General features: G+C 32.0%; 1 protein-coding gene across 1 annotated transcript; it reads right to left on the bottom strand.

Moving 5' to 3' along the window:
- Nucleotides 1–137: 137 nt before the first annotated feature.
- Nucleotides 138–9,024, bottom strand: LOC110620812 (E3 ubiquitin-protein ligase ORTHRUS 2). The gene is made up of 9 exons (XM_021764701.2): nucleotides 8,338–9,024; nucleotides 6,662–7,194; nucleotides 4,009–4,134; nucleotides 2,196–2,295; nucleotides 2,031–2,092; nucleotides 1,855–1,957; nucleotides 1,433–1,577; nucleotides 1,067–1,284; nucleotides 138–885 (listed from the first exon to the last, which is right to left on the bottom strand). Exons 1-9 carry the CDS (start codon nucleotides 8,788–8,790, stop codon nucleotides 424–426), a joined length of 2,202 nt encoding a protein of 733 aa, XP_021620393.1. The 5' UTR covers nucleotides 8,791–9,024; the 3' UTR covers nucleotides 138–423.
- Nucleotides 9,025–15,900: the final 6,876 nt, after the last annotated feature.

The raw sequence follows: 15,900 nt of genomic DNA, 5'->3' as shown, positions 1-15,900 counted from the left end.
AGCAAGTTAATCTCTAATTTAATTATCGTTTAGGCAACTCAAATATAATTTTATATAAAAACAGAGCAAAGGAGCATGCCCTCCCAAGATCCGAGGGGCCCTTCAGACTAGAAGAATCTTTGAAAATGATGAAGCACTGGCCAGAATAAAGCATTTATCATAAATTGATAACCTTAGACATCCTTATTTTCCCCTCAGATGTTTCGGGTATGGTTATTAACACTTCACAGTAAAACTAGTTCTGTATGTTTGGCTATGAGCTGTGAAAATACACAGGTATAAGGCTCTGATAAAACTAACTACCCATTACAACACATAAAAGGTTACGACCAACTACCTATCATACCAACCACACATGAGATATACGCAGGAGGCCATGGTCATGCAAATTTAATCATTGTATGACCCAGAAGGAGCATCTCTTCATTGCTCCATTGTTAATTTAGCCTTCTTGCTCCCGTCCTGAACTCCAGCAAGGTGGCTTCCTTCGTCGGCAGTTCTCTTGTGGGTCTGCTCAACTGTGGCAGTAGTTTGTTCACTACCGTCAGCCATTTCGGAGTTGCTAGTATTAATTTCAATTTCAACGTTCAAATTATCAGGCTGCTCAAGCAATGTCGCTTCCTTCTGCCCAGTGCTCGACTTGTCATTTCCATCACTTGCCTCCTCTTTGTATGCTTGCTGGGGATCAGTTTCTGTTTGATGCATGAAATTTTTAGCTTTGTCTTCTTCCTGAATTTCACTGTTTGTATTGCGAATTTCTATGTCAGCAATAGCCTGTGTTTTCTCATTTGAGATATCATTTTCTTCTGTAGAATCATCAACATTGTCACACTCTGAATTTCTGCGTTGCAGGGATTCAATTACACCCATCAACTCTCTATTCACCTGACATAAAAGCTTAGAAGTCATTGAAGGAGACTTTGAGACTCCAGAATATTTTACCACAATCTCATCACCACAACTGTCAAAATGACAGTATATACAACGTAAATGCTCTAACATTGTGACATGAATATTGTGTTGTAAATCATAAAGAATGTAACTGTAACTAACTGAGTTGCAGTACCTGTGGATTTTGGAGAAAGTCGGCTATGTCATTTGTGCAAGCTGGACATTTCATAACATTTTTCTGCACTCTTAATGTCCGTCTGCCTTCACATGTCCTCTGCCTCACGAAACTTTGACCAGCAAAAAAATCCTCTAGGCATGCTTTGCAAAAATTGTGCGCACAAGGGGTTGTAAGAGGGTTAGTCATCACTTGCCGACAAATTTGACAGCTTAACTCTGCATCATGAATGAAACAGAAGCAAACATTTATTCCTGAATCTATTAGTGGTAGCCTAATCATAGTCAGAGAGCATGCCACAGCGGCTACATGAGCAAAAATGAAGAAAAATGAAGTTGTTAATATAGATTTGATAAAAGACTGCACCTTTCAGAAGCTTTTGTCTCACAAGCACATTCTGTCCTTGCCGCCTAACTTTCTTCATTTTTGTACCATCATCTTGATTTCCACCATTGACCTGTTTTCTACTGTTTGGTTGAGGTTTCTTCCACATCCAACAACCTTTGTCCTCCTGAGGAACATAAATAACATATTTCAAAATAAGTATTTGATCTCCTGAGGAACAGAAATAACATCTTTCAAAATAAATATCTGATTATCAGGCTCATTTTAACCATTATACCTAGAAGGGAAAGCTCAGAAAAACAATAACTACATGGCTATAGAATTTTGGGCACTTCATAAACTCTATCAATGGACATGTATAGGTTGGCAAAATAAAACTGGCACAAGTAACTCTATAAGTATGTGTCTCTTGGATTGTATAAAGTGAAACTGCATAAACTCACATCGTAGTCCCAGGATGGAGTTCCCCTCCGTTCAGTTATATCAATTGCATTTTCTATCTCCTTGATGAATGGCAGAGGCCTTGGACGATCCCCAAGATTATCACTGCATGTTCATTTGGAAAAGATTATGATCTTGAGAAAGATAGGTAGATAGAGAGAGAGAGAAGCAGACACACCTTGTCCACGGTGCAGGTTCATTGTCACATCTGACAAAAAGATATCTACAAACCTTGTACCCCTAATTGGAAACAGAAACAAAAAAAAAAAATCAGAAAACACATTTTGCAGTGAGGAGATCTGGTTGATTCCCTCAATAAATACAATGATCATAAAAATTTTACCTGCATTCCCTTCTTACGCCAGCACTTCTCAATCCTATAAATACCATCATAACGAACACCCTTTTCTGGGGCATAAGAAGAACGTTTCTCTTTATGAGACCTGCCCATGTTGACATTAAACTCAAAATAGAAGAACATTCATCTGGAAAAATAAATACTTACTAGAATATACTTGTTTCTAGATGCAGAATTACTCATATGGGAAGATGATATATTAGTTAAAGGAACAAACATCAAACCCTTAAATTGAACTATGGCATCTCAGAGCTATTGACTAAGAGGGAAGGGCATTAGAGAGAACCATCAAATACAATATAATATAATAATGATTAGATTAAAGAAGAAGAAGAAGAAAGAGAAGTTCCTTTTGCAGATAATCTTCCCTAATTAAAGAATCAACAATCTTCACTGCTGCTACAAGTTTAACCATCTTCATGATATTAACGAATGCTAACAATTGGATGAAATCTAGGGCAACCTTTTACACAGGAAAATATGGAGCTTTTTTTCAATTCATGCATAATAAAGAAATTATTTATCAATTCACGCAGAATCCGAAAATATTTTCGGATTCTGTATGTCAAAGGAGCGTGTTCGGCAATCATACTGCCGAACACGCTTGTTCGACACCCATGGTGTCGAAGAATGGGTAGTTCGACACCATGGGTGTCGATCTGCCACTAAGTAGCTTGTCCGACACCCAACATACCTGTCCAACACTTAAAGTGCTAGACAGGCCATCTTCGTCAGGGTGCAGAGATGAGGCAGGTCCACCAACTCGCTTGTCACACAGCTACTTCCACTCAGCTGAGCCACCATCTGCTCTGGCTCCAATTCTAGAAACGTCTCTAGGCTTGAGATTTGTTCTTTCAGCTCACATTCACTGCCCAATTCTTTTTGATACCTGATGCCAACACCCATGTATGGTGGCGGTGCTGGCACGGTGCAGTTTTGTAAGCCAGCAGGAGTCATCTCAGAAGCGATAAGACACCGCTTCTTTGATGGTGGTGGTATTGTCGGAGATGCACTTGTAGCTTGAGGTGGTGGTGGGGATGCTGACTGCCCAAAATTGAGCTTAGCCTTCTCGCCACGGATGTGCTTGGCTGCCTCATCGTCCGCTCGGGCGGCTTCTTTAGCTGTATTATAAGTCCCGGGACTTGTACAGGGCACCCTAGGTGCCGAACATGCCAAGGGTGCATGCCATGAGAGCATTTCAGAATGCTCCCGTGGCATGGAGCAGCAGTTCGACACCTATGGTGTCAAACTACCCATTCTTCGACACCATGGGTGTCGAACAAGCGTGTTCGATAGTATGACTGCCGAACACGCTCTTTTGACACACAGAATCCGAAAATATTTTCGAATTTTGCATGATTTCATAAATACTTTCTTTATTATGCATGAAACGAAAAAAAGCTCAAAAATATTGTCATTTTCAAATTAACTCATACCCTAGAAAGACACCATTTTTCTCATGTATAGTGGCAGCATATTTTCCTATATTTGGCAGTTGTGCTAACTGCAATCAATTATTTTGGTTTAACATGGAAACCAAAGATACAGCTGGAATTTTCTATGTTGGAACCTATTTCAAATGCACTGCATATGATATCTCAAATTGCAGGGCTAATGTATTTGTTCTTTCTTGTTATCCACAAATAAAAGAAATTCTGATGTAGAATTCAAGCCACATTTAAATAATTTTCAACTCTCAAGAAATATTCATTGGCATTTTGAAAAAGAAGCATTTAAAAGTTAGATCCCAGGTACACTTAAGATAATAAGCAACAATCACTTCTTTATCACAACTCACCGCACTACCCTTACAGGATATCCTTCGCGGCAACTTACTCGTAAAGCCTCATTCAACTTTTCAAATTTCTGGTCGAAGGACTGGGCCTTGTTTGTGCGTTTATTGCCGCTCAGGTCCCTTCCTCCACTGTACACCACAAATTGCTAAATCAAGCACATACGAATTTGAGTAAAAATGAAAATAACAATAATAAAAATAATAATAAAAGGAACACAAAATTGCAGCCAACCACCAAAACCCAAAGTGTTGATTTTAGCGCTAATAACAGTTCAAATTGTGCACTAAGCAAGTGACAGGAAATTCATTCAATATATCCAGTTTAGCAAAGATGACGTGCTGCAGTAGGGACTATATATTTTAATAACGGTTATGACTATTTGGGGCGAGTTACCATTACATCCCACATACGGTTAACAATTTTCTTTGTTGCAAGAGTAACGGCCGTTATTTTGGTCGTAAACCATAGGCAGTTTTTTCTCTGCCAAAGGTAGGAATACACGTCTCCAACCCTTCTAGCAGCTTCTGGTCTCTATTTGGAACTTTTTCAAAAATCTCATGGCTTCATTCACTTGGAATTAGTGCTTGATTTTACTGTCTAATGACGCAACAATAACTGAGGGAGGAATATTCTTCATGCTTCCTTGAAAGAGAAGGGGTAGAAAATGCCTCGAGCCAAGGGTTGCAAGTTTTTTCTACAATTGGGGCCCTCCCTTCACCATCTCCCTAAGCATAAGGGACATGATGACTTGACGTCATCCTCACCTTCATCTGATGATCTTCATTTCTTGTGCAAATTTGTTAAGACATGTGGTTTGGTCTATATTATAATGAATATGTAATATCATGCACTAATTTGCAAATTCTACAATTTCTACAAAAATTTTAAGATACTTGCGTCATTTTTTCCATAATTTACATATATACTTGAAATTTAACCATAAATTAGAAGCTTAACTTGAATGAAAACTCTCGAACTCAAAGATAAGATACTCAAGACCCTCCTAGACACTCTTTTGGTGGTAATAAGGTTAGATCTTTATCCTTTAATTGGTTTTGCACTAGTTACTTGAGTTGATTATTAATAATGAATACAAACCATGGATTTGATGTATTTATACTCATTAGCTAACTTCTTAATTTTAGCCAACTCTTTTAATATTTATTAGTATATACATTTTGCATTCTTTATAACAAATATTTGTGTAGCAATTAAGCCATTTCCATTTTGTTCTACAATTTTTAGAAAAATTTTAAGATATTTGCATAATTTTTTTTTCCATAATTTACATATATACTTGAAATTTAACCATAAATCTGAAGCTTAACTCGAGCTAAAACTCTCAAACTCAAAGCTAAGATACTCAAGACCCTCCAATACACTCTTTTGGTGGTAATAAGGTTAGATCTTTATCCTTTAGTTGGTTTTCACTAGTTACTTGAGTTGAATTGATAATGACTATAAACTATGGATTTTATGTATTTATACTCATTAGTTAACTTCTTAATTTTAGCCAACTCTTTTAACATTTATTAGTTTATATGTTTTGCAATCTTTACGACAAATATTTGCATAGCAATAGGCCATTGCCGTTGCGTTCTACAATTTTTAGAAAAATTTTAAGACATTTGCATAATTTTTTTTTCCATAATTTACATATATACTTGAAATTTAACCATAATTTAGAAGCTTAACTTGAGCTAAAACTCTCAAACTCAAAGCTTAGATACTCAAGACCCTCCTAGACACTCTTTTGGTGGTAATAAGGTTAGATCTTTATCCTTTAGTTGGTTTTCACTAGTTACTTGAGTTGAATTGATAATGAATATAAACTATGGATTTGATGTATTTATACTCATTAGTTAACTTCTTAATTTTAGCCAACTCTTTTAACATTTATTAGTTTATATGTTTTGCATTCTTCATGACAAATATTTGCGTAGCAATAGGCCGTTGCCGTTGCGTTCTACAATTTTTAGAAAAATTTTAAGACATTTGCATAATTTTTTTCCATAATTTACATATATACTTGAAATTTAACCATAAATCAGAAGCTTAACTCGAGCTAAAACTCTCAAGCTCAAAGATAAGATACTCAAGACCCTCCTAGACACTCTTTTGGTGGTAATAAGGTTAGATCTTTATCCTTTAGTTGGTTTTCACTAGTTACTTGAGTTGAATTGATAATGAATATAGACTATGGATTTGATGCATTTATACTCATTAGTTAACTTCTTAATTTTAGCCAACTCTTTTAATATTTATTAGTTTATATGTTTTGCATTCTTTACAACAAATATTTGCGTAGCAATAGGCCATCGCCATTGTGTTCAAACTGTGATGGACAGTCAGAACCATAATCATGACTGTCATCTTGACTCTGATTAAAATGTCTGGTAGAAATAGATTGAAAGAGGGATTAGGACTGAAGGGTCCGTGGGACTTCAAAGTGTCCTACCTAATAGTTTATAATTTCTTAGAGTTATAATGCACAACATTTGCCTCCCAAGAAGAATGAAAACAGTTTGTCCCTCATAGACATAAAAAAAAAAAGACCCATTCCTGCACTCTAGCTCATGAAAATAGCAAACCAATGACACAGTAAAACCATAACTTTGAAATAACACAAATGCAGCAATACATACAACAATATACCTCCCAGTGTAAAGGAACCAGTCACCATGGTCCTCATCATCTATATAACCTCCAGAGAGGGCCACTGATTGAGCACCATGAGTTGACTGACCAGCAATACCCGCTACATGGGGAAGGTGGGCACCCCATTGTCTGCATTCCAGCCTATCTTCCCACAACTCTCCAACCAAAACACCCTGATTTCTCACTGGATCATTCTCAGCGAGAATTGGCCCAAAGTGATCAGGGGGAACAGTGACAAAGATCTTTCCACTGCAAGCATTAGCCTTTCCAGCTTTCTTTGCTCTCTCAGTTGTAAATGCTTTGTCTGGCCTGTTCTGGTTGTGGACAAAATGATATACCTTAGGAGTTCCCCCAGCAGTACTTGATTTTGACATCTTTGCCATGCGGATGGCAACAACAAGTGCAGAATTGATTCGAGGTTGGCTTGCCATCTTGTGGGGGATTTGACTGCGACAATTTGCACATGTACGCTTTCCTTGTCCAATCCATCTCTGGAAGCACTTGAGGCAAAAATTATGACCACATGGTGTCTGAAACATGGGGGCAAAAGAATGTGATGAACATGTGTCAATTAAGAATATTCACAACAAAATTCCTTTTTTATTTGATTTCATAAATAACAGGGTAGACATGAAGACAAGTATTGAGTTGAGTGCCTTGGGTTTGAGACTGTAGTACAGCCCTGTGTTTTAAGTGTGAATCAGAACACAAGCTGCAATGCACCGCAGCGCAGCTGTGGTTCAGATGCACTGCTATAATACATGCACAGACATAACAATGCCTGCTCCAACATAGTTTCCCCAAGGCATTTTCATAGGCAAACAAATAAGGGAAGAAAAAAAGTACAAGGGAGAAATGAGAATCCTTCAGGCTCACCAAAAAGGTAAGTCAATGCCTTACCATCACCTACTACATGAAGAGAAGCTGATAAATGAAAGTACTGGTTTTGACACTTTGTACCTACTTGTAAACATTCAGATTAAAGCTGACTTGCAAAAACAGCACAATCTATCCAAACAGACCAAAACACTGTGGAAAATGTGAAGAATGTGAAGAAACAGTTTACCAAAAGTTACCAGTCAATCTACACAAAGGCAGTAAACCGGAGAATATGTTTAAAAAAAAAAAAAGAAGATAAATTATATTCGCCGCGGGGTGGGGTGGGGGGCCGCAGTGGGGTTTGGTGTGGGGTTGTTCCTGCGCCAAAGCTATCGCAATCTTTTCTGGGACACCGCCGAAACCGACCCTAAAAAGGTAAATGCATCATAGTTGGTTACAGGTAGAATCCAAGAACCAGCGGTTCTCCCTGCACAGTCGCTCACTTTAATTAACTCAGGCTTTGTGAAAAACAAGCCCATAGAAACTGCAGCGTTCTCCCTGTGTTTCGTCCTTTTTCCGCAAACAAGAGAAAAAAGAAAAAGAAAGCTATACAGGGTTGAAATTTTGTGAAAATTGCAATGAAATTCAATACTATAAGCTATTCTCTGATCAGACAAAAACCAAACACGGAAAGAGTAGCAAAAAATGCACAATCAGTTATTCAATTCATTATTATCTTTTAAAACAATATAAACTCGACTCAAGTCAGAGTGAGAGGATATATACTCCAATCTTTATTTCCATTTCCATAAAAGAAAATGTGGATAGAGAAGAAGATTGATAGATATACGCACCGTAACTGGCCTATCAGGTAACTGCATGCAAAACGAACAGTTAAATCCACCATCGAGAAAATCAGCTATATCATTATCACCGTTGATCCTCCCCTTATCGGAAGTAGAATCCGCAGCTTCAGAAGACGACACGCTTCCGCTCATTAACTGCTGCCGTCTCTTGGCCTTCTCCAACTCAGAAAGCGAATCATCAGACTCGATCGCCCGAATCGCAGCAATCAAGCCAGACGAGCTACTCTGAGATCCTCCAGCGGTGGTCAGATTGAGCAAAGAACAGTCAGGGCACTCCCAGTGAAGAGTATCGGCTAAAATCTGTGGGCGAGAGGAGAGGCAAGTAACATGCCATGGAGTAATACATGTTGTGCAAGTTAGAGTCTCTTCGGGTAATGGCTCGTTGTGGCAAATCATGCAAATGCCATCACCGTCGCAGGGAAGTTGAGCAGAATGAGCCATTAGAGCTGAAGAACCAGCAGGCCGCAGAAAGAGGTGACAGAGGAGCAGGTCTTCGTCAGGTATGCTGTTTGGATGTCGTTTTTAGCTGGTCAAAGGAGCAAGTGAGGGTAGACTAGACAATATTATCTCATACGATGTACATTTGATTTTTCATTTTTGGGCTAATCATGATGTTCAATTTTTGCAAAATTCGCTCTTCTGACTTAGAGCGCTGTAATGGGAAATTTTCTATTTTCTGTATTCCCGTGCCAAACACAGCCTTTTGTTGGCAATTGCCTTATATGGCACATCGCATTTAAGTTTTTAATCTGCCAGATTCATTCCAAAATCTACGTGCACATAGTTTTTATTAAACTTTTAATTTAATTATACTATATTTTATTATATATTCTCTTTTTAAAAGATAATTTATTTATTAGCTTTCTCAACATATTCCTAATTAATATATATAGAATAAAAAAATTATTAATTGTAATAATAATTTAATTACAGGAAAATATGAGTAGAAGATATATTAAATTTAATATGAAATTTATTATTTTAGTGATAGTAATTATATTTTTTAATTGATGTAAAAAAGTATAAATTTAGTTGAAAATTTAAAAAAATCCATAGTTATTATAATTATTAAAAATTTTGTATATATTTTAAAAAATAATTAATACGTCTCTAAAGTTTATTTTATTAAATATTTTAATCTTTTTGTAAACCTTTTAAGTATATTCCAACAGATTTTATTATTCAAATTTCAAATAAATAACGCTTTAGTCTTTGTATTTTATTATTAATATTTTTCAATTATTAATATAAGGATAAAATTGTTGATAATCGTATTTTTTTTATTTTGTAATTTTTCTATTTTTTATGGAGTAATATATTATAGATTGATTATCATAATCAATAAAATTAAAATATTTATTATTTTATTATTAAAATATATTAAATAAATAAAAACATGGATGAACCGTATTATATTAATTATTATTAAAAAAATTTAACAATATAATTTAATTAATTTAATTAATTAATCATAATTATTATACTATAAATATATTAATCACTTTATAAGTGAATCACATATTAATAATATATTATATCTTTATATATTAATTACACATATTTTTTATATTAAAATATATAATTAATAATTATATATAAAATAATATAATATTTTATTAAAAATTATATAGAATATATATTAATATTGATTTTATTATTGTTTAAATATGTATATTATTATTTTTATTATTATTTCAATATTAGTTATTTATTATTTTAAAATACATGTAATAATATTATAATTTTATTTGTAAAAATTAAAATTAAAATTAAAGATAAAAAAATTAAAATTAAAAATTAAAATGGTTTGGAAATTATTTAAAATCGTATCAAAACTGTACTGAAATTATATTTTAAATATAATTTCTAAACATAAAAAATTAAAAATTTAATTTCAATTTTAATTCTTAGCAAAATTGGTATCAAAATTAAAATTGAATAATCTTACTATAAAAATATCATAACATAATCAATATTAAAATATTTCAATCGAATAATAGTAAAAATAAAATATAAAATAATAAAAAATTATAAAAGAATTTAATCGATTAATTAAATTAATAAAATTAATTTATTTAATTATTATAAATATTAAAATTTTTAATTTATTTAATTTAATTTTAAATTGAATGGATAGAATACACAAACCAAATAAAAATATTTATCAACTCATTACAACAGTTACATTAATATAATTAGTGAGAGTATATGTCGTCATATCACGTGCTACTCCTTTATTATAATTTTCCTATATTGTATTCCAGTCTGTTATGCAATGAATGCCATGCCGGTGGTCTGTTTTGGCAACCGTTTCGTTCTTGATTTCGAGACAACGGATCCGCGGCATGGTGGACACTTGCACTTCTCACTCTTTGCCCATAAGGCTGGCAGGCTACACCAAGCATGCACTGATTTGCCCAACTAAACCGTAACGTCCACCAATTTACATAAATACGTAACCAACATAAATAAATAAATATAAAACTTTTATTATTTTCTATCTAAAAAATATAGGCAGTTATATAATTTTTATTTATTTTATTTTTTATATATTAAAAAAATAAATTTTATTAAATATTAAAAAATATTTTTTAAAAAAATATAAAAATAAATAAAATTATAATAATCAATTTATATAGTAATATATTATAAAAAAATAAATAATAATAATAAAATAAATATAAATATAAATTATAAGAGGAATATAAAATTATAAATAAATAAACACAGCAATCCTAATGATAGCCACTGAATCCTAATGATAGCCACCGAAGACTCTGGACACCCTTCGCTCCAATCACGTCGATTTCATATTAGAAAACCAAAATTACCGAGCGCCTAAAACGCTCAATTAAGGACACGTATCAAAAATTCAAAAAAAAAAGTCAAAATTATATAAAAAAGAATACCAGCAATGATGAGGATGTTTATCAATATCTCAATCTTATATAGCTTAAAATTATTCAAATTGTAAAAAAAATGTGGTAAATAAATTGCTAAAGCAAATCTTCAGTAAATGATAACATCTTTATGGAACACTATTGTGAAAAGAAAAAAAAAACAAAAATCAAGCGAACCAAATAAATACAAAAAATTCAAAAAAGCAAATAAAAAAGTAATGAAAAATGATAAAAAGCTAGACAAGCTATGGTCAAAAATAAACCTTCTCAATGTAAAAGGACAAAAAAAAAATAAAAAGCAAACCAAAATCAAAGTAAAACAGCGAAAGCTGAAGTTATTCGCTTTTTCACTGAAGCTATTTTTGGCACAAAGTAAAGGTTAATTAGAGCAATTTGCATTCTCCTTTTTTTTCTTTTTTTCTTTTTTTGGGTTTCATTTCTCTTAATTTCACTTTGTGTCATATAAGATTATGAATTTATAGTAAGTGGCAATTTATAGAAAATTATTATCCATTTAATTATAGCACGTATATTTATAATCCTTGTTTGATAGGCAATATTTTTAAAAAAAAAATAAATTTCATTAATAGAATTTAATTCATTTTCATTAATAAAATAATTTATTTATTTGGAATTAATTTACATATAATAGAATTTAATTAAATTATTTTATATTAGAAAAATTAATAATAAAATTTAGATTTATTTAATTTATTCATCATTTTATTATTTTTAAACAAAATATAAATATTTGTTCTTATAAATAACAATCATTTTTATCACATTTATGGAAAAATTATTATTAATATTTTTGTAATATTTAAAATCTGAATTTTATATTATTTTTTATTATTAAAAATATAAAAATTATTTTTTAAAATTAATAAAATAATATAATATTTTTTAATATTAATTATAAATACATTAAATATTAATAATTAGTATTAAATTAAAATAATTTTTATAAAGAATAATTATTAATTAAAAATAAGAAATAAATTTAAAATTAAAAGTAAAAGAAAAAAATAAAAAAAATTTCCGATAATTAATTAAGTAATTTTAATGTAAATAACTTTAAGTGAAATATTTTTTATAAAATTCTAATAATTTTAACAAAATTTACCTTTAATTCAAAATCAATTCTCACGAGAAAATTGAATTTTTATATTATTAATTTTGTCAAATTTGAGAAAAAATTTATTTTTTTTAAATTTTTTCAAAATTTGATATTTCAAATAAGGGTATAATATATTTATTTATTAATACTTATAATTTTTTGGGATGATGAAAAGTAATTATAAGTAATTAAGTCTATCATAAAAATCTTTGGAAATTTCTTAACTATTACAAATAAATAAGCATAACTAATAACATTAAAAATTTAAATAAGAATAGGTAAATTAACTATTTAATCTTCGTAATATGGTAAAATTCACTGGTTGATAATTTTTCTATTTTGAAAAATACATTAAAATATTTTTGACATTTTAAAAAATTTATTAATTAGACTCTCTATTAATTTTAGTCTTTAAATATTACAAAAAATTTTAAAATACCTTTGATACTCATCGATTAATTAGTAGATTTTTTAAAAATCTGAAAGAATAATTTTTTTAAAAAATATAGAGATTAAACAATAAAATATTTAACGGCTAAAATTAATGAAGAAATTAATTAGTAGACTTTTTAAAATATCAAAAATATTGCTCAGATTAGATTGATGACACGACCAGAATATAATTACTTTGTGATTGATTATGACCTATAAGGGAAAGAATGCGAGGTGGTGGTGGGTATCCACGGCAGTCACTCCGATACTTAAGTCTGTATATCAAAATGCAGGAGAATGCAATGAATTGCTTAGAGTTTTTTTGTGTTAGAGAATAGCTATCTTTACTTATAAAATCATTCTCCTTTTCGATTATAAGTGAGTGGAAATAAATATGGTATTTTCCGGTATTTTGGCGGTGATGTGATTGGCTGCTTGATATGGGGTATCGCCAGCTAATGGATTGATAATCCCGCTATTACAAGTGTAATGGGGATATGCTAGGATATGTCTGATAATGGTAACTTCATGTCAAGACTCGCCCTATCAAAGGAATGGCAGATCTTTGATGATGAACCGGATATTAAGGTGTTCGAGTTTTTCTTTTCTCGGGTGGGACTGCATCTTGATTTAACAGATCATTGCCACATAGCCCTGTCTTATGGTAACAACTCACTGCTTACTTTGGGCAATTATTATGTAGCATCAGAGATCCCCCGCTGGTCTTCAATTATTTAGATTCGAAGAAGATGGCTATTCTCGAGGTTTGGGGCACGTGGCCTCCTGAAATTGATTTTTTGCTCCTCACACCATTTCGCCTATCTGGTTTTTCCATGATGAATGCACAGCTTATCATGTATTTAAAGCCAGCCATCAAAATTGTCTTTCAAAAGCCCTTCGTTTTCCTCCAACTCTATTTTTGCTATCTCTTGTGTTCCTTTGCTTTAAGAGAAAACTTGTTTGCAACTTCTTTTCCGTTTTTACTCCTTACGAGCTTATACTCCTTATGATAATTTTTGTTTTCCTTTTCTTCAATATGAATAGAAATACTTCTTCTTCCTCTAGCGAGGGTTCTTCCTCTAGCGAGGGTTCTTCCTCTAGCGAGGGTTCTTCCTCTAGCTCTTCCTCTAAGGGCTCCATCAGAGCATCGACCCCCATCGTTTCGTTAAGGGAGGCTTCAAAAAATGAAGGTGGCTTGCTCAGCGAGACCCTCTCTATCCTGTCAGAGTGTGATGTAGACCGTCTCTATGATGCTTACCAAATTTCTCGGGAGTCTTTTCATATCTTTGCTCTTTCTCCACACGTTCGCGTGAGTGACTTGATTCCTACTGAGCATACTAACATAACTTGATTCCTGTTGAGCATACTATCATTGTCTTTGAGGAGCAATTGAAGGCGTATCTTCGATTTCCTTTGGATCCATTTTTGTGGATGTCCTCTAGTTTCATAAGCTTTCGGTTGCCCAGCTTCATCCTAATAGTTGGAGAATTCTAGTGGCTTTCTAGTTCGTCTGTTTCAATAATCACATCAATCCGAGTGTAGCGCTTTTCTCCCAGTTATACTAGCTGGATACCCGCAAGAACTAGAAGTCTTAGTACTTCAGCGGTCGAAAACACTTAATCATGTTTGACTAGATACATTCCTCCTTGAAGCGGTAAAAAAATAAAGTTTTTGTCTTTCGTCACTAGACACCAGGGAGTTTTGGGCGTCTTCAAACAAGCTGGTACTATTGGAAGGAACTGAAAAAGGATAGGGTTCGTCTGAGGAGGGAGGAGAACGAAGCTTTAACATTTCTCTTAACGATGGCTAAATTCTCAAAGAAAATGGACATCACTTAGGTGGTGAGGAACATCATTTTGTCTTGGCAGGTCATTTGTAAGCAAACCAGATTCAGAGTCCTCACCTTCCCAACCTTGTGAAAGGCACTTCCTTGACTTGATATTAGGGTACTTCTCTTTCTACTTTTTTAATATTTCGAACTATTTTGCTTACTTACTTTTTCTTTTTTTTTTTTTAATTTTTTTGCAGATATGGCTGGATTTTGAAGAAAATTTGCTGAAGCGGCACGTTCTACCTGCAAAGGTAAGGCTGTCACCGGAACTACTAGCCCCCTGCTGCTAAGCGTGCTTGCCCCGCAGAAGTGGTGATCATGCTTCCTCTTTCCCCGCCTCCACCTGCAGTAGAAGAGTTGACCCACTTTCAGCCTGAATCTTCTTGTCTTGACACTTTAACTTCTGCCCTAGCTTCTGAGAAATTTAAAGAAAAATTATAAAAATAAATAAAAAATAAAAAAAATGATAAAAAGCTAAACAAGCAATGGTGAGAGAACTATAGCAGAAAAACTACGTCAAAAATAGACCTTCTCCGTGTCAAAAGGACAGAAAAAAAGCAAAGCAAACCAAAATCAAAGTAAAACAGCGAAAGCCGAAGTTAATCGCTTTTTCACTGAAGATATTTTTAGCACAAAGTAAAGGTTAATTAGAACAATTTGCATTCTCCTCTTTTCTTTTTTTCCATTTCATTTCTCTTAATTTCACTTTGTGTCATATAAGATTATGAATTTATAGTAAGTGGTAATTTATTAAAAATTATTATTCATTTAATTGTAGTACGTATATTTATAATCCTTATTTGATATGCAATATTTTTAAGAAAAGAATTGAATTCTATTCCTTTCTATTAATAAAATAATTCATTTATTTGAAATTAATTTACATATAATAGAATTTAATTAAATTTTTTTATATTATATAAATTAATAATAAATTTTAAATTTATTTAATTTATTCATCATTTTATTATTTTTAAACAAAATATAAATATTTTTTTTATAAATAATAATCATTTTTATCACATTCATTGAAAAATCATTATTAATATTTTTATAATATTTAAAATCTAAATTTTATATTATTTTTTATTATTAAAAATATAAAAATTATTTTTTTAAAATTAATAAAATAATATAATAATTTTTTAATATTAATTATAAATACATTAAATATTAATAATTAGTATTAAATTAAAATAATTTTTATAAAGAATAATTATTAATTAAAAACAAGAAATAAATTTAAAATTGAAGGTAAAAGAAAAAAATAA

Source organism: Manihot esculenta, chromosome 8 (genome assembly GCF_001659605.2).
Source record: "Manihot esculenta cultivar AM560-2 chromosome 8, M.esculenta_v8, whole genome shotgun sequence".
Classification (NCBI taxonomy): Eukaryota; Viridiplantae; Streptophyta; class Magnoliopsida; order Malpighiales; family Euphorbiaceae; genus Manihot; species Manihot esculenta.
The sequence above is the reverse complement of the archived record's forward strand: the minus strand, read 5'-3'. Positions and strand labels throughout refer to the sequence as shown.

Bases quoted from the DNA above. Each gene is read 5' to 3' on its own strand.
- LOC110620812 (XM_021764701.2), bottom strand. From the start codon at position 8,790: ATGGCTCATTCTGCTCAACTTCCCTGCGACGGTGATGGCATTTGCATG. The intron at 1,285-1,432 runs GTGCAGTCTTTT...TTCATGATGCAG, and splicing joins GAGACAAAAGCTTCTGAAAG to AGTTAAGCTGTCAAATTTGT. The intron at 886-1,066 runs GTACTGCAACTC...CTTTTATGTCAG, and splicing joins ACTTTCTCCAAAATCCACAG to GTGAATAGAGAGTTGATGGG.